Source organism: Thermobia domestica, chromosome 2 (assembly GCF_964235325.1).
Source record: "Thermobia domestica chromosome 2, izTheDome1.hap1.1, whole genome shotgun sequence".
NCBI classification, from domain to species: domain Eukaryota; kingdom Metazoa; phylum Arthropoda; class Insecta; order Zygentoma; family Lepismatidae; genus Thermobia; species Thermobia domestica.
The window spans coordinates 289,711,325-289,735,996 of NC_137455.1; the positions used below are offsets into that span (position 1 = coordinate 289,711,325).

The window sequence follows — 24,672 nt, forward strand, 5'->3', positions numbered from 1 at the left end:
GGCTCTATAACATGAAACTAAAAGAGGTAAAATTCTAGAACACTCCTCCCCCCTTCCAAGAATCCAGAGCAAGAAAGTGCTCTTTTTAAAGCGCGTCGACATTTTCTCTCTCTCTCTCTCTCTCTCTCTTTTTTTTTTTTTTTTTTTTAATCTACTCATAAGATTTTACGCTTTCCCGTATCGTTTCTTCAGCTAAATAAGATGTATAGATTGGAACATGTCTATTTTTTTTACTTTTTTTATTAGTTAAACGCTAATAATATTGTAGAATTTGCTATAATTGACTAATGCTCAGTAGTACAGTACCAAAAGAGGATTAAGACAGGATAAGATAATCCATTGATTATTTTTATCTTTGGATAAGAGCCTTACATCGTTGTACCAACATCTTGTGAAAAAATATTAACTTATCCACGAATAATCGGAAGTTATATAAAACTATGGTGTTTACGACATGACATCATGTAATATCGTACGTTTGATTGGCTAAAAAGTACGTGTAACAACTGAAAAGTGATTCGCGTATCAGTGGTAAGAAAACAATAATTTAGGTGTAGTGATACCTGTAGTAGTTGTTAAAATGGAAAGAAAGCGAGCGAAGAATTTCACTCCTCAGGAAAGTGAATATGTCCTAATGCTAGTGGACAAATACAAAAATATCCTGAAGAATAAAAAAACAGATGCTGTATCAAATAGTGAAAAGGAAGCTACGTGGCAAACTTTAACTTCAGAATTTAATTCTCTTCCCGGGGTGACAAAACGTGATGTTGGTAATATTAAGTTGTACGTGAAGAATTTGAAGGCAAAAGCTAGGAAACAGTTTGCAGGGGAATCTCGAGCGAGATATGATACAGATGGAGGACAACCAGAAAAAATCGTAGACGACATATCCGAGAAGCTGAAATTAATCTTGCCCTGGCAGTTTGAGAAGCTGCAGAATCCGTTCGATTCGGATTCCAAAGGTAAGTTCAAACTTAAGAAGAACCTTACGTTTACACATATAATTATTATACATGATAGCAATATAAACAGCTATTATTAATGAAAGTCAACGCGGGACTGACATTTCACAATATAAAGGGGCGAACACATTATTTCATGAATAATGTAGGCCTATTATATCTAGGGCCTAGATATTGAAGGCAAGAAGTTTTAAAGAAAACTTTATGACCTAGCAGATCACACTTCTTTATTGGCTTTTCAAGCAAGGATGGGTTTGAGGGGAATAGCCTTCTTTTTCTTACACACAAGTATTGTCTTCCCTTAGATCCAACATTTGGTCCTTGTACTCAAGTGTCAAGTAGGATAGGACAGGAAAGACTAGAGAAGATTAGGATAGCATACTGTAGGGTAGAATAGTGAAGGTTATGCTAAATGATGTTAGTTCAATGATTAATCATTAGATGAACTTTTAATATACGGATATATAGATTTATAAAATTTACAGAAGAAATTTCTAATAATATTTTAATAGAGTGGTGTGTAAGTAATGGAAATATGGTGTGCACTTACCTCTGAGATGCGTATTTACGTGGGAATATAGAAATAAAGAACCTGAAATGCACGTAATCTCCCATAAGATGAATGTATAGTTTGCGAAATGCTTATGATAAATAAGAACAAATATTGTATTAGAGTAGTTTTCAAGCAATCGAAGTAGTTTACATCCGACACGGACTTGTACGTAAAAAGCATTTAAAAATCATGATAAGAAGTGTAACATTATACACAAACATTGACGTTGAGACAGCCGTAATGCACAGTGTATAAACTGTTTGAACATGAGTCAGGGTGTACGAGAAGCAAGAGTTAAGAAGTGGAACCATTGAAATCCTGTTTAGATTTTTAGTGGCCACCTTGGTTTTGTGTAAATTGTGATAAAGGTAGGAAACAACGAGCATTGTGGGGCTTCTAAGCCCCCTCGCTCGCTCGGCTAGGTGTTGTTAAGGTAGCGCATTAGTGCTTTTGTTGCCACCTAGCACAGGTTCATCGACTTTTTGCAGAAGACCTGTTAAAGTAAATCTGCATCCCAGAATGCAAGAACACACCTCAAAATGATTGCTGAAGGTATAGAAAGTGACAGCAGAGACAAAGAAGTGTGTTTTTCATTAATTCCTGTGTGGATCCGTATACTGTACGAATTATTACTTTCAAATGTGGGGCAGAGTGAATTAGATTAGGTTATTAGCTTAACTACCATTCAATGTTTAGCCACTATTTTGAAATATAACGTCGAGTAGGTTAGGTTAGGTTACGTAAACTCACTTTAAACCGCTTCATTAATAGAAATATCATTCTTTCTTGCTTTAGGGACGATTGAAATAACCACAACAACAACTGAACAGCATCCAAGCAATGTTACAGTTGAAAGAACTATTGAAGTTACGCCTGCCATCTCAGAAAATTCTACACTTACTACGTCAAAAGAGAAGGAAGGTCACATGGAGGGAGCAATAGAGGTATGTACGAAGAGAATACCAAAATATTTTACATACTCTTTGAACAACCAGTTTACACGAAACCTTCGACAATTACTCAAAATAATCCCCACAAGCATCAATACACTTTTTTATTCTTAAAAACCACGAGTTAATTTTTTAAAAATCCTTTTTCAGAATATCAGAAATTTCATTATTATCCGCTGTGATAGCCTCTTCACCTGTTTGAAATCAGCGTCCTCGAAGCTTTTTCTTGAGTTTTAGAAATAAGGCAAAGTAACACGGACTAAACCTGGAGAATAAGCTGGGTGTTGTAGAATACAGACCCCACTTTCCTGTAGAAACTCCAAAGTTTTTACTGCTGTGTTTGGCCGTAGATTATCAGAATTAAGAATAAAGTGAGACAGTAGAGACTTTCGGTGGACAGATCTTCTAGCTTCAAAAACACTCGAAAGGCAATAAGTAACGTGCCACTCTGCTGTCACTGTACGTCGATCACGTGACTGAACAGTTGCTATATGGCCGATCTTAAAAAAAAAAGATGCCATCATGATTTGACTTGTTTAACTTAGGGCGATGGAGTTTCATTTTGAAAACACCATACTGTCGACTGCTGTTTTATTTCGGGGTCATAGTTGAAAATCCATGTTTAGTCACCAGTGACGATGTTATGAACGTTTTTACTTTGCCCCTGCAAAAATCTTTTAAGCATATAATGGCACACTTCATGCGGTCATCTTTTTGCTCAACGTAGCGCGTGTGTGAGTCAGCGACTGCAAAGCTTGGGAAGGCCAATATAATCTCTTATTATGGACTGGGCTGCAATAGATCCAATCATCTTGGTTGACTGAATTTCCTCAAATGTGATATGACGGTCTTCTTTCACAAGATGTCTGCTTCTGTAACATTTTCATTCGTAACTCCGGTACTAGGGCGCCTAGAGCGAGGCTTATCTTGTCAGGCTTTGTCACTCGCGTTTTTATTAACCCAATTAAAAACGGTTGTGAAGGAGTAGAATCCCGAAACATTTTTCTAAACGATCATTGCACTGTTTTTGGGTTACACAGTATTTAAAGTCATCAACGATTACTGTACAAAAAGCTCTATTGTTGTTGACTGACAAACTCAAACTAACCTACAATTCCAGCCCTCTAATTTTAAACGAACCTGCAGCCTTGTGGTTATATCTTTTACCATTAGAAACCATACGCTTGTAAAGGTGACATGTTTTAATACGGCAACGGTATTTAAATGTTAGTACCTAAAAACTTGTGATATACCGCTCGTATATTTCTGTGTTTATTTACATCTTTAATAATAATTAATAAATTTAATTCAAGTCCTCTTGAAATAAGAACTAGAATTTACAGTGTGTCTATGAAATAGAAGATCTGGGAAAAGTAGATACGGAAATTAATAAAACAATGGAAAGCCAGCTGGGAAGTGCGACTCAGCGAGAAGTCGAACATTGGTCTCCAGCTTATCACGCGTGGTTTAACTTCTGTACTGCCACAACCTTTCTCTTGTAAAATTAGGGTTGCCAATTTAGCCACTTTGTGGCTAGATCTGGATACTTTGAGAACCTGGCTAGCCACAAATTTTCCAAAAAGCCACTAGTGGCTCTTCTAGTCATATGCCTTTTGCTTTTAGCAATTTCTAGCCATTTTCTGAGTTTAGCCACTGTTTGATATATTCTGTGTGTCATTTTACTATGTTCTGAAGTTTGATGCGATCTCTAAGTAGTAACATACTAAATCCCACTACTAGAATTGTCCCCATAAAATATAACATTGATGGTTGTATTGATTCTTCCTCATATCTTGGTTACACATCAGAGAATGAGCTCAAAACCTGTAGGTTACCAGTAAACGCTGAGTAAAATTTTCAGGAAGGCAAGTAAGCTTTAGTAAAAGCCTCTTTAAAGAAATTCAAAATAGACTTCCTGATAATTTATACATCCTTTAGAAAATGTCTCTTTCCAGTGTCAATAAGGATTTGAAACCGGTGAAACAGTCTTCTGCTGATTTAGCTTCAGATTTCACTCTGAAATTTCAAGATAATATCGAGAAAATTGAAAATCAGTGGCGTACATAAATTTCATGAAATAAGTCTTTATTTGAATTTTTGCAAGAAGTAAATCGCTACATAGATGCTGGAGGAGAGAATCTATTTTCAGAATTAGTTTCGTTTCGATTTTTTTTTTTTTTTTTAATGCTGATGCTTCCATATTTGAATGCGGAAATGAAGCGTGTGTTCTATCAGATGAGTAAATTCAAAAACAGGCTCATGAACAGGTTGAAAACGAAAACACTTCCTTTAATTTTAATGATGAGATTTGGGTTGTGCCGCCTGTAAAAGAGTTATTCTCTATACGGAATTTCAGTCACAGTTTTGCAACTACATAGTTGAAATAAAAGCAGTTGAGTACAAACAACCAAGATAAAAGTAGCTTGGCCTGAACTTGAAGAAGCAGGTGATGATATTTATCTCTGTGAGAGCAGTGTTGCTTTAATTTTATGTTGTTATAGGATTCGGATTTATTTATCTTTCTCTCAGCGTGAAACCTTGTTTTTTTTTTTTCTGGCTATTTTTAGCTATTGATTTTAGCCATTTTTTCTCGTTGAATGTTTGCAACACTATGTAAAATGATATTTTCGCTCTTGATGCTTAGTGGTTATTAGATGATATATGTTATAATTCAACTCTTTCTGTGCTTGAGGAATGCAGTAATTGTGCCAATGAATATCAAACAACAAACCTCTCTGAACTATGTAAATAACATTCGTAAACAGTAACACGTTAATTTTATGTATAAAGTTTTCTTTGTGGATCCCAATTTTAACTGTGCAAAATGTAATGACAATTCTGTAGTGATACTTTTGTCATAATGATAGACATTCTCATATACATACGAGTTATTTTTGCTGCAAGTAAATTGGGGAGCGCGATGGCTCAGTGGTACAGTGTTCACCTCCGGTGCTTGGGGTCCCTGGTTCGATCCCAGCTCGCGCTATGTCGACTTTATGGAGGGCAAACACCATGCTCGTGGGTTTTCTCGAAGTTCTCCCACTTTCTTCATTTCACTCATCTCTCATCATCACCGTCTCCTTTAGCCTAACTGGCATAATTGTGGGACGTAAAAGACTTCATTTTTTTTTCTACAAGCAAATGAACGCAGTAGCTTAAAGTACAATTATGAAAAGAATAGCTGAAGAAAAGATTTTCATTGAGCGAGTGTGGGCTAGTTGTTCGCGCTCTTACCTCGTGATGATGGGATCCCAGGTTCAAACTGGTTATCCTAACAGATTTTTCTATATGTTCCTCCGTTCTACTAGATAAATACCGAGATGAACATAGAACCTAGCCGACTTCCGTTCCCATTTGTTACTATTGTTGTTGTTAACTGATTAACTATCCGGTACGGAAACTTGGTCGTATATACTGTATCTGGATTTTTGTTAAATGAACATTAGCAGTGACAACAGAATATCACACAATTACTAATGTTAATTTTCTTTACTTTTTAATTTATTTCATGAAGAGATTTTAATTTAACAACACCTTTTACAAGATGCTACAAGAGAAAGGCAAGAGTAACACGACAAAACTTCTGTAGTTTGATGAACGATTAAAAAAATAGTTATACTTTAGACAATAGCTATATCACCAGTCAAGTAAAAATATCACAAATTTAAAATGGCAAATTTGCGAATCATGTTGTTTGTTTACATTTTCTGATCTAAAACCCAAACGAATTCGTAGATTACAATAAATAAATACTATTTATTTTCATATCAATAATATGGTAGTATGGAATTTGTCCAACTTCACATATTTGGCCAAGTACACTACATCCGTCTTAATAAAAATTTGTGAAATTGTAAATTTGGGAGCTCACGCCCATTACTCTTTTTGATCAGCTCGGCAATATACCGAAAAGAAAATTAATTTGTTAGAGGTACGATTTTCATAACACGTTTCCAGGGTAATTTGCCACAATGGTATAAGTAGAAAATCTGTAACTCATTGAAGAAAAGTCGCATATATATTATTGCTAGTTTTACATTAAAGATATATGAAGGATATAAGCCCTAAACCAAACTAGTAAGATAAAGTTTCAGTTTCAAGATGTCTGTCTCTCTGTTCCAGAAAACGAAGTCACCAGTAACAAGAAAGTTGACTCCGAAGCACCAAAAGGAAACTTTTTATAAAAAAAGCGCGACGTCCCTATCAAAATTAGAAACAGCAAGGTTATCATTAATAAATATTCAAATTAGACGAGAGAGGATGGCCCTGAAGCATCAGAAGGTTTTATTTAGGCAACAGAACCAGCTGCATAAAGCTCTGATGGCAGAACACAGTGAAAGAATGGTTTTGCTACAAATTCAGAAACACAGGGCAAGCATATCTAATTGTATGTCGAAAACTTTTTTGTAATTCAAGAAAATGTAAATAAACATTAGAATTCAGAGTTAACCAAATTTGTTTCAGTGATTTGAAACAAAAAAAAAAAAAAAAGAAAAAGAAAACTTACTCCACTTCCCTTTTAAGATAAGTTTCTAACGATACATACAGCATGTCTCCCTTATAATTATAACAAAGGGAAGCGGCATTTATTTTATTTATTTATTTATTTATTTATTCTTGTTGCTTACAAGGATTTATAGTCAAATTTCTTTACACATACAACTAAATCTTTTTTATGAAGAAAACTAACGAAGTTTCCACCGTTAGTTGAGCGACACGTGTCAAAACGTTAGTTCATCTCAATCCGCTTAATTTTCAAACAAGATCTATGATAGATGCGTTGCCGAACTCATGTATACTAGGAACTTTTAAACTTTTTTTGTGTAAAAACTAACGTTCCGAGTTTATCCGCATAATTCTTGAATATTGTTGGCTAATTCTTAGATCCGAAACATCCTGTGGCCGTGGTCGAGAGTTGGAAGAACGCTTTTAACGGTGTCCCGGAACTAGTGTGCGAATTAAACATTTTTAGGAGCAGGGATGAATATGACAAATACACAGTATTGCTACTGAATTGAGAATTGGACTAAAACTACCATTATCAACTGAGACTCCCCTTGTAATGTATAAATTAAATTGTTGAAATTTTTAAAGGTGGAACTACTGGTTTCAGTGGTGGCTCAGTAATAGAGCACGCATCTTTGGTGCATAAGGTTCCTAGTTCGATCCTGGCTCGTGCCAAATGGATTTCGTGGTGGGCGGACATCATGTGCTTGAGTGAACTGAGCAGCTGGTCAGAGTTTCAAAGAGGACAAATTGTTGGTGCTCAGTTGTGTAATGCGAGCGTGAAGAAAGTGACAAGTGTTTCGGGTATGTCGTTAGAGAGTGTCCAAAGCGATGATGCTCTAAAACTTCACGGCAAAAACTATATCTTCGAAAGGAAATAGTGGTCGGAAGAAGACCTTCATTAACAGGTTCCCTCGAGCATTAAAGTGGATTGTCCCTCAGAACCATCGTATGACTGTGGTGTAAGTAGTGGAGAATCTCAAGCAGCACATCTCACAGCCTGCGTTAACAACTAAAACCCGTGCAAGTTCCCAGATAAGGATATACGGGGTCAGGTTGAACGATCAGAACCGCTAATAAGGCACTAGAGCGCTTTAGCACGACGTCAAAGGTGCCGTGAACATGTAACGTCGACCGGTGATTACTGGAAACATGTGATATATCCAGATGGGTCGTCGTTGAACATGTAACGTCGACCGGTGATTACTGGAAACATGTGATATATCCAGATGGGTCGTCGTTCATCTTATTTCAAACGACGCCGTATTTATGTGTGGCGGATGCCCAAAGAATCGTGTGATCCGCAGTGTGTCCACAGCGTAAGACATAGTGGTGGTTCTGAAATGCTGTGAGCTGCGATATCCTGGTTTTTAGTGAGTCCTGTGCTGACGCTTACAGGTCTCGTCACAGCTGGTAATTATGTCGTCATTTCAGGGGACCAAGTAAATTCTATGGTAAAATTTTGTTGTTGGGGCATAGAACCCATATTCCAGACGGATAATGCATCCAATCACACAGCTAGAACTATTGCGATGTGGTTTGAGGAACATCGGGATTAAGCTTAATAGTTCCTTCCCTGGTTTACCCAACCCCCGTATCTGCACATAAGTGAACATCGGGATTAAGCTTAATAGTTCCTTCCCTGGTTTACCCAACCCCCGTATCTGCACATAAGTGAACATCTGAGATCCGTTTTGGAAACACGAATTCGGCAAAGATTTCCACTTCCATCTTCTCTCACGGAACTGAGTGTTGTACACAAATGTGCTTTACAAAGAAGACTTTCCGCCATTACATTCAGCCGCTCCAGTCGTATCGAGCCAACACAATTCTTGATCCACCTACGCAAAGAAGATTAGTTCATCACACGAGCCACCACAAGCAACTCCGATTAATTAAACTCAGCCTGAAAACTCAAGATCCACTTGACAGGAGCTCCTGGATGTCTTCAGAGATCTGCAACTCACCAAGATGCTCCAAGCTGTTAGACGCAGACTACCTCAACTCAAATCAGCAGACGATCCAATCACAAAGCTTTTCATCATTTGTGAAATTATAGAAAAAATCATGACTTCTGAACATAATTAACTACAATCAATCATCTATATAGGACCAAACCCTTATGAGGACCACTTCACTTGGTAACGTAACATCATATTGGCTAACCCAACCACCAATCAAGGATGCCTCTTCTCAAGATAGATATCTCCTAGCAACATGCAGGCTTTCGATCGATAGTAGACACTGCTCGTTCTGCAGCTCAAGTAAACAAAAAATTCTGTATGAGTAGGCGATGGTAACCGCTCATTCTTTAACTCATTGGACTAAAAAGCTTAAAGATGAGATTCCAATACAGATAGGAGGCAAAAGACTCAGTCCCGGAACACTATAAGTCAACAAAACCAGGAATTTGTAGCCTACTTTGACTTTGAGTGCTGTATTGCATTAGGCATTATGTAATATTCCATTTCCTACCATTTATGACCTCTATGACCCCGTTCCACATATCATCAGAGCTGCTCTGAGCTTTAATTTTTACTGGATTCTGATTTTCAATAATATTAATTTTACAATAACTAACCTTACAATGTTATGTTCAAGTTTCAGTGTAAACGAAAAAACACATTTTACAATATCTTGCTATGAATATACTTTATTATGCGCCTAAAAGGTCTTCAAGTCGGTTAAGCACGTATAGCGGGGATTTAAATATGTAATCGAAGGTGAACACAAAGCCTTGGACCTTGTAAATCCAAACCAATATTAGAAACTTGAACAACTGCGCCTTGCTGCATAGATCATTTAAAAATTATTTAGCAAATCAGGAGCGAGTAATTGGGTATAATCATTTCTTAATATATTCATGTCAGAATCAATTGTTCATCAAAAATCACAGATGATGAAGGCCGTGGTAGCTTAGTGGTACAGCGCTCACTTCTTGTGTGCGGAGTCTGTGTTTGTGGTTCGATTCCAGCTCTCGCCAAATGAACATTATGATGGACAAACATCGTGTGTTTGTGGGTTTTCGCGGGGTTTTTCACTTTCCTACCACTTTCTTCATTCATTATCATCATCATTGTCCCCTTTAGCTTCGGTGCATAAACGTGAAGCGGTAGACTAAAAATTTAATTTCATCTCATCATTGATTTCAAATCAATTTATAACAAAACAACTACGTATCTCAGGCATCAATTTAGATTTTTTTCATGAAAGATGTTGATATTTCTTTTGTTCTAAGTAACACGTTTTCTTTACCCAAGTTCAGATGAAACTAGATCTAATAAAAATCAAACTACAAGGTTAATAGCGAATCAGTGAATACCGACTTAGAAACGATCATGACCGGTCATTTTTTGACGTTAATATACGTGCTGCAAAATATCGACATTTTTTTAAATTAACAAATAACTTGTATTTCTGCTTCTAATAGTTTTAATTTAATTCACATACAATACATATTCAGGACTTCTGTTAGTTCTCATAGTTCAGGACTTCTCTTCACTTATTTCTTGTTTGAACCAGTAGTTTTGAAGAGGTTATGACTCACAAAATGACGATTTTACTTCAGTCCAATTTCTTGCTTTTATTTTGTAACACCAATTACACAAGAAGTGGTTTATTTAGTACAGTGACTTTACTTTTGTTTGTAACACCAATTACTCACAACAAGTATTTCATTTAGTACAATGACTTTACTTTTATGACTCATGTCCTTTTCAAAGCTAATGATTTATTTATTCCTATATATGTCTAGTCATGCTTTCCGATAAGCAACAATGACTGGGAAACGTAATGCGAGGAAATATAAAGATCGCAAATAAGGAACCATCTGTAAGCAGTGCTGTACACAGAATTTCTTCAAGGGAAAGTTCAAACAGCCAAACAATTTTTCCCAAAATACCATGTAGAAAAGGAATTAAGACTTGGTAACCTCCCTTTGGGTGCGCCACTGCCTGTAACTAATATTATCATAAGACTTGATTGTATATAACGTATACGCTTTCAGTGCACTTCTTTACTGTTGTTACTAGCAGCAGCAGGTTGTATGTTGTTTGCTTTCTTCCGCAACTCATGCACACATTTAAAATTAAGAAAAATATATAAATAGACCTTAAAAGTGGTTTCTTTTAATAATTTTACGAAATTGTAAATCCCTAAAGTATAAAATTACGTTTATCTAAGCACGATTTATACAACATTAAGGGGGAATAACATATAATAATTACATTTTGAAGCTTTATGGACAAAAATGTATAATTCATCACTAAAATTATACTCTAAATATTGTGAATATATTGCATAAATTAGTATTTCCGTAACAATAATTTCTTTGTGAATAACAACTACACAGTTTCTTTTTTGATTTGCCCTATAAGGAAATAGAGACTATCTCTTCAGGAAGTTGAACTTATAATCATGTTTATCAAGCTCAACCGTGCCGTCTATTCGACTTCTTGGGATACATCACAAAATACATAGTATTTGCTCTAAAATTCGTTACAAAATGCACTGAAACTATCCATTTATAGAGATAAAATGTATCGAATCAATTGACATAAACCGGTAAAAAAAAAAAAAAAAAGTTAAACCTGATTATATGCGAAGTACATTAATCATCTTTTGTTTAAAATTTATATTTCTTACAAGTAAACCTTACGTTTGGGTGAATCGAGTTGCTGACTGAGACACATATGAGAAAGTAGTACTAAATGTGGTCAGTATTTCAGTGAAGTTATAGGTGCGAAGCTCCAGGGGTTTAGGAGATACAGCTACCAGAACATCACATAGAAGTACATAATAGTCTTCATACAGTTGGAGGTAAAAGCTCTGTAAGACCTCTTGTAACGACAAAAGGTAAATAAAAAATATATAGGTACATATTAGGACTAGGGGGAAGTCATATAGTAAGGGTATACCTGACGGCAGCCATCTTGAAATCCGCCATTTTGAATTAAGGTTAAGTTTTTAAAATAGGAATAGGGTCATGTGATACATAATTTAAGGTGCAAATTTAATCAGAAGAACAATGGTGACGTTAATTTCGATTTACGCGCAATTGGTAAAAAGTTACAGGGAAATTAAATATTGTTGCAGCATATGTATTAGACCTTTACCCCACCTTGTGAATTTTGTGTTAATGATAATAATTAAATAAAAAGCAGGTGGATAAATATTAGGTCTATGGTAAGAGCTGCCTTGATGGCGGCCATGTTCAAATCCGCCATTTTGAATCAGACAAAAGTTTTAAACAAAACGCATAACAGTGACACCTTATTAATAGCAATTTTTACCATAACTCCAACGGTATAACCATTTTTCTTTATCATTAACCAGCACAAAATTAAATGGATCGCTCCTTACGACTACTGCTTTGACAGAAATGTTAACGACAAATGTGTCAAGTGTAACTCGATTGCCTTTATCAGGTGTGCTCACTGTGAGCAGAGCATTTGTGCAAGTCATGCACTCTTTTCTTAACTACGTATTGATTGTACTACCGGATTTTGAGGATTTTTCTGGAAGAAAGACCCAAGTTCAATTATGACTCAATTCCACTTTGGTCATTTTTCCTTAAATTAGCAACTTGTTTATGCGATAACTAATGCTGGTTAATGATAAAGCAAAAATTGTTATAGCGTTGGATTTATGGTAAAATTTGCTATTAATAAGGTGTCAATGTTATGCGTTTTGTTTAAAACTTTTGTCTGATTCAAAATGGCGGATTTGAATATGGCCGCCATCAAGGCAACTCTTACCATAGACCTAATATTTATCCACCTGCTTTTTATTTAATTATTATCATTAACACAAAATTTACAAGGTGGGGTAAAGGTCTAATACATATGCTGCAACAATATTTAATTTCCCTGTAAGTCTTTACCAATTGCACGTAAATCGAAATTAACGTCACCATTGTTCTTCTGATTAAATTTGCAACTTAAATCATGTATCACATGACCCTATTCCTATTTTAAAAACTTAACCTTAATTCAAAATGGCGGATTTCAAGATGGCCGCCGTCAGGTATACCCTTACTATATGACTTCCCCCTAGTCCTAATATGTACCCATATATTTTTTGTTTACCTTTTGTCGTTACAAGAGGTCTTACAGAGCTTTTACCTCCAACTGTATGAAGACAATTCTGTACTTCCATGTGATGTTCCGGTAGCTATATCTCCTAAACCCCTGGAGCTTCGCACCTATAACTTCACTGAAATACTGACCACAATTAGTACTACTTTCTAATATGTGTCTCAGTCAGCAACTCGATTCACCCAAACGTAAGGTTTACTTGTTAGTAAGTAAGACTTAAGATAAAATGGAAGATACGGCCAACACACTAAACTTTCTGGCTTCAATTTCTTAAGCTAAGTCACGTTAAACTACAGTTTTTACTGAAGCATTTATTTTTGAACTATGGATAAAATTTTGGGTTGCCTTTGAAAAACTTCCTTCGAAGAAAACTCACTCCCAAAAGTACACTATTACCTCATGGATTTTTTTCGTTAAAATTAATTTAGACAACAATTATTGTAGAATTATTAATGAAACATCTATCTACGAAATATGAAATCGGTTGTCATTTTTGAGAAAGTAATCCGAAAAAAAATCTCACCCCAAGAGTATACTACCCCTTATGCATTTTTGAAGAATAAATGAGTTATGCCATATTGTCGAGTTATAATGAAATATTTATTTATGTAGCCTGAGCCGTTTTGAGAAATATTCGTCCTAATAGCATCCCAAGAGTAAGATCTGGATTTTCAATCTTTATTTCCTCAACGAAATGACTTATACCAGCCTTTCCCAACCTGGGATCTCAGGGGAGGCCGCAAGCTAATCTGAGAAAGGCACACACAGTAGTGAGAAATACACCACTTATAGTCATACACTTATTATTATGTTAAATTGTTGAAGTTAATACTTTTTTTCAGTAAAATATTTTTTTTTCTGTACATGATGGATAGGCTATTCTGGTTTGTTTTGTTCACGTACTGGGTATATTTGCAACATCTTACTCAAGATGCCCGGCCCCAGTTTGAAATCCAGAACCACCCAATTAGGGAGTACGCGTCATACCACTCAAACATGATTATGCCACTGCAAAGACAAACAAAAACACACACACTCACACCCATATATATACTAACATAAGGAAGAAATATAAATACTTGCAATGTATAAATATAATATATTGCAAGGGGTCCTTCACATGTATTGTAGACCTTAAAGGGGGCCGCAGTGTGGAAAAGGTTGAGAAAGGCTGAATTATACCATAGTATAGGGTTCCTGATATATGAAATAAGAACGAAGTCGTTAAAGCCGTTTTCAAGAAAATCGCAGCTTTTGATTTTCACCTTTTAGTAAATTACCCTTACTTTTTTGGCTAGGAAGAAAATGGCTACCCCCTTCCAGAGAATCTTATAAAAATCTTAAGTCAAAGGGTGTGTATGGTTTTTAGGCGATGGAACGAACAGACTTCAGAAGTAACGGTTTCGCCATGAAACGTATAAATCCGTTGAAATACTGAATTATATTTTTTTGACGGTCTCTATACTTTTTCATTTTTTTTTCGAAAGTAAAAAGGGGAATTTCCACCCGGAGAACAGGAATTCCGTTCTGAAGTTTTGTCTACACTGTTTCCTTGATTTGGTCCGTAGACTACACTGATAATGTATTTTCGAAATGAACCTAAAAGGAAAGTTTAAAAATATTTTTCCTCATCCATCAGAAACTAATGTTTATACATTGTACTTCAAAATAAGTTACTTTGAGAGACTTCCATAGTCTTTTGTAACTACTTGAACACAAGGGACCTTATGCAGAGTCGTTTCGACTGGTGATTAGTGCCATACTAAAGAGTTCGATTACATATATTTCCTGCAGTAGTCACGCTTTTAGTATGAGGCAAATCATACGTAAAAACGACTCTGCATAAAGCCCAAGAAGTTTAAAATCCAAACCGACAGTTAATCTAATTTATTTTTGTTTTAAGTACGTACGATTCATACTCAAGAAACGTTTCCTGATTGCAGCATCTCACTTGTAAATTAAAGGTGTATATTTCAGTCAAAATAAATACATAAATAAACATACTAAAATTTTTAAAAAAGAATAACATTGGAGCATATGTTTCTTTGAAGTTTAAGTTTCGTTTCAATGGTGGTGAATACTTACACCATCTTTCTTTTTCTTTTCTTTTTTTTTTACCTAAATATTTCTTTTGGGAATTATTTTTACGGCATGTTTGAAATTAACTGAAATTTTAATGATGGAATTTTACTGATTTCATCTTCAATTGTAGTCAAATGTCTACTTTTCAAAATGAATTTGAATTATAAAGATATTTAATATTAACTAAATTAAATTTGATTAATATAATATTCTGGAATGCTATGACAGCATCTTAAAAACCGGTATCCTGAATTGCTCACTCAACAATAACTCATGGTTGCAGGTGTCATAGGCACCGACTTTAGGGGGGCAGGACACTTTTGCCCCCCCCCCAATATTTAAAAGTGGGGTCCTCGCCCCCCAATATAATCCAGTTTAGAAAAAAGTAACAAAGAGGAGAAAGAATTTCTGTCGTAAGCTTCGTCGTACCTTTAATTCAATATCAGGAACAGCCTTCTTATTCGATACAAAACGCCACTTTCAAAGTTGTGTTTAATAGAGCACTGAAGCTTCAACCAACACTATCGCAGCACTGATATGACAAGGGACGATCAATGTGGTGCGCAAACTTGCAGTGAAGTTCCCAAATTTTGAACTTGAATTTGTTTTAGGCAAATTTGATTCAGGTCTTGAAATTCGCAGCGGAACGGATGGAGCGGACCGAGATCCTGTGGGGGAGGGGCTTTCATCCAGCACCTGATAGAAAACGTGTGAATATGATAATATATTTATTGATTGTTTGCCCCCCCCCCCGATCAGCGCAAATCCGTCTTCAACATTGAGCGGGACGGGTAATATATATATATACATACACACACACACACACACACACACACATATATATATATATATATATATATATATATATATATATATATATATATATATATATATATATATATATATATATATATATATATACAGGGTGTCTCAAAAGTCCCTTACCACCCCTATTAAAATCCAAATGGATGTACTTTCAGCGAATTTGATGTGGTAGGTGAACTTGAGGGTTAGGGGGACACTTTCTGGAGTAGGTTACGCAGACGGCCGCTATCTTGGTGCCGCCATCTTGAATTTAACTTTGTTATTACAAACGCTACGTGGGTCATGTGATACATGACCATAGGCTAGAATTTAACCAGAAAACCGAATCTGAAGTCAAAATGCATTTATCTTTATGTGGTAAACAGTTATCCACAATTGAAGTTGTGAATTTGACTGCGTTTCTTTTGTCTTGCAGGTTGTAAATCATGCCGTTAACGAGGGACGAACGCATCCAGATCATCAAAATATGGTGCGGGAGAAGGGCCCGCGCAGTGGCTGTCGATTTCAATGCGCGTCATCCACAACGAGCACCTGTATCGCATGTTGCAGTGAGACGGTTATTGACCAAATTCGAGGAAACGGGAACAGTTGTGGATAGACCCCGTAGTGGATGGCCAAGGACAGCCACGAGCGTAGAAACAGTTACTGCCGTGCTGGCCTCCTTCTGTAAGTCGCCGCAGCGAAGCACACGTCGTTTAGCAATGCAGTGTGCCGTGAGTTACAGTTCAGAGCACAGGATGCTCCAAAGGTATAAGTGGCATTCATATAAGATGCAATTGCAGCAACATTTGTTGGAGAACGAGCCCGATAGTCCCGTCCAGTTTTGCGAGTGGGCTACTGAGCAATTGAGGGTAAATCCGCAGTTCGCTTTGCAGATACTTTTTTTCGGATGAAGCCAATTTCTACGTAAATGGTGATGTCAATAGGCAAAAGAAACGCAGTCCCGTGACAACGCAGTGCCGTCCCAATGCACTATTGGTCCCGTGACAACCCCGCTTGGACAGATCTCTCGAAAATGAGCGGTGCAGGGAAAACTATGGTATGGGCAGTCATATGGGGAACAAAGATCGTCAGTCCGTTTTTCATTCCAGGAACGTTAAATGCAGACCGATACCTCGCGTTGTTGCAGGAGAACATAATGCCGGCTCTGATGTCCGAGGATGGTACCTTCCCCAAGTTCTTCCATCAAGATGATGCACCTCCAAATTATGGCATCCAGGTGCGTCACCTCCTGGATGAACAATTCCATGGGACGTGGATTGGTCGATGTGAACCAGTGGAATGGCCTGCCCGATCACTAGACTTAACCCCCTTGATTTCTACCTGTGGGGACATGTGAAGGCTATGGTGTATGCTGTAAAAATTCGTGATGTTCGGCATCTGGAACAATGGCTGCCTGTGAGCAAATATCTCCAGAAACCTTAATACGTGTCCATAGCAATTGGGAGAAGCGTTTGAACACGTGCATTGCCCAGCACGGACAACATGTTGAGCACATTATGTAATACGAAAGTCACACCTGCAATTGTTGATAACTGTTTACCGATAAAGATAAATGCATTTTGACTTCAGATTCGGTTTTCTGGTAAAATTCTAGCCTATGGTCATGTATCACATGACCCACGTAGCGTTTGTAATAAAAAAGTTAAATTCAAGATGGCGGCCGTCCGCGTACCCTACGCCAGAAAGTGTCCCCCTAACCCTCAAGTTCACCTACCACATCAAATTCCCTGAAAGTACATCCATTTGGATTTTAATAGGGGTGGTAAGGGACTTTTGAGACACTCTGTATATATATATATATATATATATATATATATATATATATATATATATATATATATATATATATATATATATATATATATATAAGCAATGTTCAAAATGTTCAATAAATTCAAAAACAATGTTGTGGAGGATCAGGGGAGCAGAGTTGTCTTCAGTGGTGTATAGGGTGCTATTGGGCTCAAGATCGCCCCGTAATAAATATGTTAGTTTTTCGCATTCCACTTAGAACATAAAATCAATAATCCTTCTTAGCATTTCTAAGAATTTCATTGACTTCCCATTTTCTTATGTTCTTTGTTCAGAAATAATACTGTATTTGCCAAATTTCATATAATGTAAGAATTGTGTCCTCTTTTTCTTTCTTTTGTCCTTTCTAATTTTTTTTCTTTTTCTTGATGTTACAATCTTTGGTTTCGCGTATCATACTTTATCGACCGTTGTTAGTTGTGATTCAAGTCGGCCGTCATCAGTAACACATAAACTAACAGGATTTGATAAGCGAAACTGGTGTTCCACACCAACTTGAGCGGATATCAACATGACGGAACTTTAGTTATTATAACAAAGGAAAAATTATATCGTTTTGTTATTTTAAAAAGAAGGAAATGTTTGAATTAATGAAAATCAAAACGGGGGAATAATTAACCTGGAAAATTAGGTAGGAAAAGAGTATACTTCCTTTTTCTTCTATGGATATAATAAAAGGTGAGATTCAGTCCTAAGTTTTTGTATTATACCATATAGGATTTATCGGTCTGCAATTCTTGCCATTGAAATTTCAATTCATGCATAAATTAAAATACATTTAATTCTCAAATTCAGGTGGGCAATTGCCACTTCCTTCCCTGTGTTGGGCGTAGCCCCTCGAAACAAAATCCTAAAGGCCCCACTGGTTGTCTGCAACATTGCGAGGTGGGCAGATTTGAGACTTATTCTAGGGAAGGGAGATGAAATCCATATTACGGTAAAGGGCCGCAGTGGCTCAGTGGTAGAGCGTTCACCTCTGGTGCATTGGGTCCCGGGTTCAAACCCTGCTCCCGCGATGTGCACTTTGTAGTGGACAAACACCATTTGTGTGGGTTTATTCGGGGTTCTCCAGTTTCCTCCCACTTTCTTCGTTCCACCATTTCATTCATTTCTCATTATCACAGTCTCCTTTAGCACAGCCAGCATAACCATGGGACATAAAACTCAAAGATTTTCATATTACGGTAGATGAATCTGATTTCTGAGGTGAACATGTTGTAGAGTATATTATATATTAGGCGATGTAGATGAAGTAGTAGTAGTACATATCCGTATTACAAATCACTGCCGTGAACTCATTCTGAACTCTTAATACATGAATATTTATAATTGGTATGTTTCCAATTAGGCATCAATGACCCACAGTTAAAATTTTGGACACTTGTTTTATAATAATATAAATAATGTCTTCCCCAAAATATGAAGAAAGAAAATTATGTATGACGCAACAATACTTTTATTTGAGCAAAATTATGATAATCTCAATAGCATTACAGGAATCGTTACAGAAATCTGACACGTGTCATATACACTTTAGTTAACAGATGTAACCTTAAGATTACGGAGAAAAATATTCCAGCAATTAAATTCTTTTCTTTACTTACGAAGCATGAGTAGATGCCTAGTCTGATACTACAAATAGATGAAATGCGCGTTTACTGAAAAGATGGGTTCTACTGACGTAGGGTAGTCTATATACTCTTCGTGTGCTGGGGACTAGGAGAGAGGAAGAGATAAGATTTCACATCAGGTTACGTCACGCATATTCTCACACCTTCATTTTCATTAAAAATGGAAAAGCCAAAAGAAATCAATTTCATCTCACTTTCCTTTGAGGCAGTCGGACACAAATCATCACACTTATCTGCAAAAGCACTTTTCAAATCGGATTATTGGGGGAGCCTCCAGTTCCAATGTTGGGGGATATGTCTCCCAATTTCCCCAGGACTTTTGCCCGTACCTACAGCTGAGACAATTTTCCAGAATGAGGAGAGGGACATATTCTCCTCTGGCATTTATTGCAATTTGTGCCCAACTTAGCGGATGTGGAATTAATACATATTGATGAAACTACTAAACGCACTACAGCACGAAGTTCAGTTTGAAATACTACAGAATACGATTCTTATATATATATATATATATATATATATATATATATATATATATATATATATATATATATATATATATATATATATATATATATATATATATACCGGTGAAAGCTAAGAGAAAAAATTCCATCATACATTCCTTTATGGCAGACGGACACAAATCATAACACTTATCCCAAAAAGCACTTTTCACATCAGAGTATTGGGGGGACTGTTTCCCAGGTCCAAGATTGGGGGACATGTCCCTCTCATTCTCCCGGGATTTGCGCCAGTGGCCCCCCCAATATTTTCTTCAAGTCGACGCCTATGGCAGGTGTCCCTTCCTGTTAACAACGGAGGTCTCGGCATTTGCCGCGCCATGGACCTGGCTATTTCATCCTTTCTATCTTCTATCTATGGCGCTAAGCCATTGATCGAGACCATTCTCCAACAAGATCTTAGCCTTGTAATGGATTCGGATGTCAACGACAGCATTTCTAAGTGGTCATTTATCGTGGGGTCAGATCCCCCTGATCTTGATAAGAAACGATTACAATCCTCTTGGGACGATCCCCTTAGAAATCATCAGTTTTCCTCTCTACTTTAGTCATCCGATAACCCAGAAGATAAGGCCAGACTCCTAGCTACATCATCTCCTGAAGCAGGCGCTTGGCTCCATGCTATCCTGTCACCATCTTTAGGATTGCATCTTCCCTACGACAATTTTAGAATTGCCAGTGCATTGCGTTTGGGAACAGATGTTTGCGAGCAACACAGAGTTTGCAGATTTTACAGATGCCCTACCTGTAGAAGTGTCGTAAACAAGAAGGGCCTTCACGGACTCTCCTTTGCCAATAGTGCTGGCAGACATTCACGCCACTCCAGCGTCAACGACATTATCATGAGGGCACTAATCTCAGCAGGCGTTCCTTCTATACGCGAACCGTTGGGATGCAGTCGTGCAGACGGTAAGAGGCCAGATGGTATGACCCTAATACCGTGCAAGAAAGGAAAATCACTTCTATGGGATTTTATTTGTTTCCATACCTTCGCCCAGTGAAATCTACATTCTTCTTCAGCACAAGCTGGCAACGTGGCTGCTCGCCGTGAAACAGAAAAACGCAAGAAGTACAGCAATTTACTTGACAAATATCATTTTGTCACTATAGCTATCGAATCAGGTGGTTCCTGGGGTTCCGAAGGTCTTAACTTTATAATAGAAGTCGTGCACCGCATTTATTTATCTTCAGGAGACGCTAGAGCAACCTCTTTTCTACTGCAACGCATCAGTATGGCAGTACAAAGATGGAACGTTGCATCAGTTTTGGGAACGCTACCCTCTGGCAAGGAACTGGAGGAGATCTTTTTTTCTGTAATCATATCGGCGAAAGTTTGAAAGTGCTGTTGCAAAGCTTATCACAATAATGTATATTATTTGATAATTATATTTTCCATAATAATATAATACATTGTATAATTTAAAAAAAAATACTAAAATTTAATTTTCGAGAAGTAAGAGATATTTAAATAGATTTGAAGAAAGAAAATCAGAAACACAAAGCCATTAGAATTATTAGTTATGAGTACTTGATTTAGTGAAAACCACTTTAACGCTTTATTTCAAACTGCGATGGAGTTAAAGTACCACCAGGCTCGTGTCAAAATTTAACAATTCGGATGACACAAAGCCATTGTGTTGAATTAACAGACATATTTTACTAAGTACTCCAAAATGTAAGTGTTTTTAAAAAACGTGTTTAAAATTTAATCTTTAAAGACATCCAAACTTTTATAAAATGTCAGAACCATTATTGATGCTGGAGTATTGTAAAGAAAAGATTAAGACTAGAGCATATACCAAGATAGGCGTGCAATCATGTCGCCCGAAAACAGTGATAAGTAGATAAGGGATACCAAACTACGAATGGGTTCGGCTGAAGAAGTTGCTCCAAAAGACAAGAGAAGCGAACAACAAAAGGATCAGTGTAAGGGTTGGAACATTAAATATCGGAGCTTTTAATGGAAGAGCAGGAAAACTGTAAACTTGATGCAGAGAAGAAGAGTAAAGATCCTATGCAAATAGAAGAGGAAAGAATGAGTTGGAATTATTGTGTCAAAGGAGTTAAAGAATGGAGTATGTGAGGTAAAGAGGACGAGCGATAGGATTATGAGCGTTAGGAAGTAATCTGCTAACTATACTATATGTCTATGCCCCTCAAGTAGGTTGTAAGGAAATACGAAAAGAAATTTTTTGAATATAGAGATAGAATAGCTGTTAATGTAAGTACCTGAGAACGAAAGGTTAATTGTTGGAGAGGACTTAAATGGATAAATAGGAAAAAGCAAAGGAGGGGGAGAAAAACTGAGAGGAAAGTGAAGCTTTGGAGAAAGGAATGCAGAAAGTGTAAGAATAATAAATCATGCAATCGAATTAAACCTGATTATAGTTAACACTTATTTCGAGATGCGAAATAGACAGCTTTTAACTTACAAGAGTGGAGGCAGAGGAAGTCGGATAGACTATATTATGAGCCTCAGGAAATGCCTTAAAGCAGTAAAGAATAGTAAAGTGATAAATGGAGAAAGTGTGACCTCACAGCATAGATTCCTCATAGCCAAGTGTGAGATAATAGTGGACAAATACTCGAAGCACACAGGGAAGAGATCAAAGGATAAAATGCTGGAGATCTAAAGCAGAAGGTCCAAGGATCCAATTCAAGGAAAAGGTTCTGCAATAATTAAAATTAGCAGAAGACGTGGAACAATGGTGGAACTCGAATACTCTTATCACTAAAAAAGTCAGAGAAGAAGTGCTGGAAAAAATATCAAGAAAAGGGCCACGAGAAGGGAAGGAGACTTAGTTGTGAAACAAGAAAATGAAAGTGATAATAAGTATAAGTAAGAGATAAAGGAAAAATAGGATGCATGGAAGACGAGGAAGCATATAAACTAGCAAATAAGAAGGCCAAAAGAGATGTAGCAATAGCAAAAGCTAAGACCGTAGACGAGACTTATGCAGAACTGGAAGAAAAAGACTAATATAGACAAATAATTGGAATGATCAAAACAGGAGATAAAGCATCCAAGGACATCAAACCAATCAAATAGATAAAAGACGACGAAGGTAGAGTGGTGCAAGAAGATAATAAAGGACAGATGGAGATGCTGTTTTAAACTACTAAATAAGAAGAACCAGAGCGAAATATAAGAGGATGGAGTGGCAACACAAAGAGAGGTGGAAGAGATAAGCAGGATAGAAGTGGAAAACGCAATTAGAAAAATGAAAATTGGAAAAGGAATTGATGTTGATCAAACCTCTGTAAAGGTTTGGAGAAGGTGGTAGAAAATATCGGAAGAATGGAGGAAAAGTGTAATAGTACCAATTTATATAAATAAAGGCGATGTGCAAGACTGGAAATTACAGGGGAAATAAAATTAATGTCCCATACATTGAAGATCTATAAAAGAATAATTGAAAAAATGATAAAACAAGAGACGTCTGCTATAGAGAAACAGTTTGATTTCATACCAGAAAGAGAAACAACATATGCCATTTTTGCGTTGAGACAGCCGATAGAACAACATAGATAAATGCTATTGGTATTCTATATCATTTTCATAGACTTGGAAAAGGCGTACGACAAAGAGCCCAGACAAGAACTATGACTATGCATGAAAGAGAAAGAGATCTCTGAAAGATATGTGCTCTAGTTAGAATAAATGTATGAGTGAGCAGAGAGCCAGAGAAGAGAAGTGTGGGTATAATGGAAGGATTATTTATGTAAGTTGATTTGCATCAAGGATCTCTCTCAAACCATATTTGTGAATTTGTAATGGATTTGTTGGCAAGGATGGTGTAAAGTAGAGCACCATGGAGTATGTTGTTTGCAGGTGATGTCGTTATATATGAAACGTCGACCGAGAAGAAACTGAAAGAATAGAGAATGGAGAGGTAAGTTATGGCACTCAAAAATAACCGTGAGTTTCTTACATCTGTAAGGAGAGAAGCTTCCTTTAAGTATCTTGGATCGTATCTTACCCAGGATGGAGAAACCCAACCCAGAATACAGTCTGGTTGGTTGAACTGAAGAAAGATAAGCGGAGTGCTGTTTAACAAGAAACTAAGTTGGGGTTAAAAGGACGTGGTCATATGGTTATACCCTTTTGAGTAAAGAAGACGATGATGATTAGAATGAATGAGATAGTGGAAAGAAGAAAGTGAGAGAAAACAGAGAAACATCATGCTCACGGTGTTTGTCTTGACCACAAAGTCCATTTGATGCGAGCTAGGATTGAACCACGGTAATGAGACCGGCAGTGAAACCTGAGCAATCACAAAGGCCCAGGAAAAGATAGAAGTAGCGGAGATGAGAATATTAAGATGGATGTGACATTGAAGGAATAATATAAGAAACGAGGCGCAGTTTAGGGCGACCCTTGAATTAAAGGTTACAAGATTGGAGTCTGAGATTGCTGGGACATGTAGATGGATGAAAGGACAACTATGTGAAAAGAGAATTGAAAAACTGGAAATACGAGGAAGAAAGAAGATGAAAAGACTAAAGATGAGATGGGAGGACAATATGTAAGCTGATCTGAGGAAGAAAGATAGAAAAGAGAGAACACCCAAGATAGAAAAAAATGGACGAATAGAATTGAAGACGGGAACGTGTACCTCATATAAACATGGGAAAAGGCACAACAAAGAAGACGAAGAAAATATAATTGTTCTTATTTAAAGATGCTTCGAAAATTTTATTCATTTTTAAACGAAATTATTAAAAATTA

At 36.7% G+C, this 24,672-nt stretch overlaps 1 protein-coding gene across 1 annotated transcript; it reads left to right on the forward strand.

The window, feature by feature from the left end:
• The first annotated feature begins 509 nt into the window (after positions 1–509).
• Positions 510–6,908, forward strand: LOC145679821 (uncharacterized). Its single transcript, XM_081750347.1, has 3 exons — positions 510–962; positions 2,311–2,459; positions 6,588–6,908. Exons 1-3 carry the CDS (start codon positions 581–583, stop codon positions 6,873–6,875), a joined length of 819 nt encoding a protein of 272 aa, XP_081606473.1. The 5' UTR covers positions 510–580; the 3' UTR covers positions 6,876–6,908.
• Positions 6,909–24,672: the final 17,764 nt, after the last annotated feature.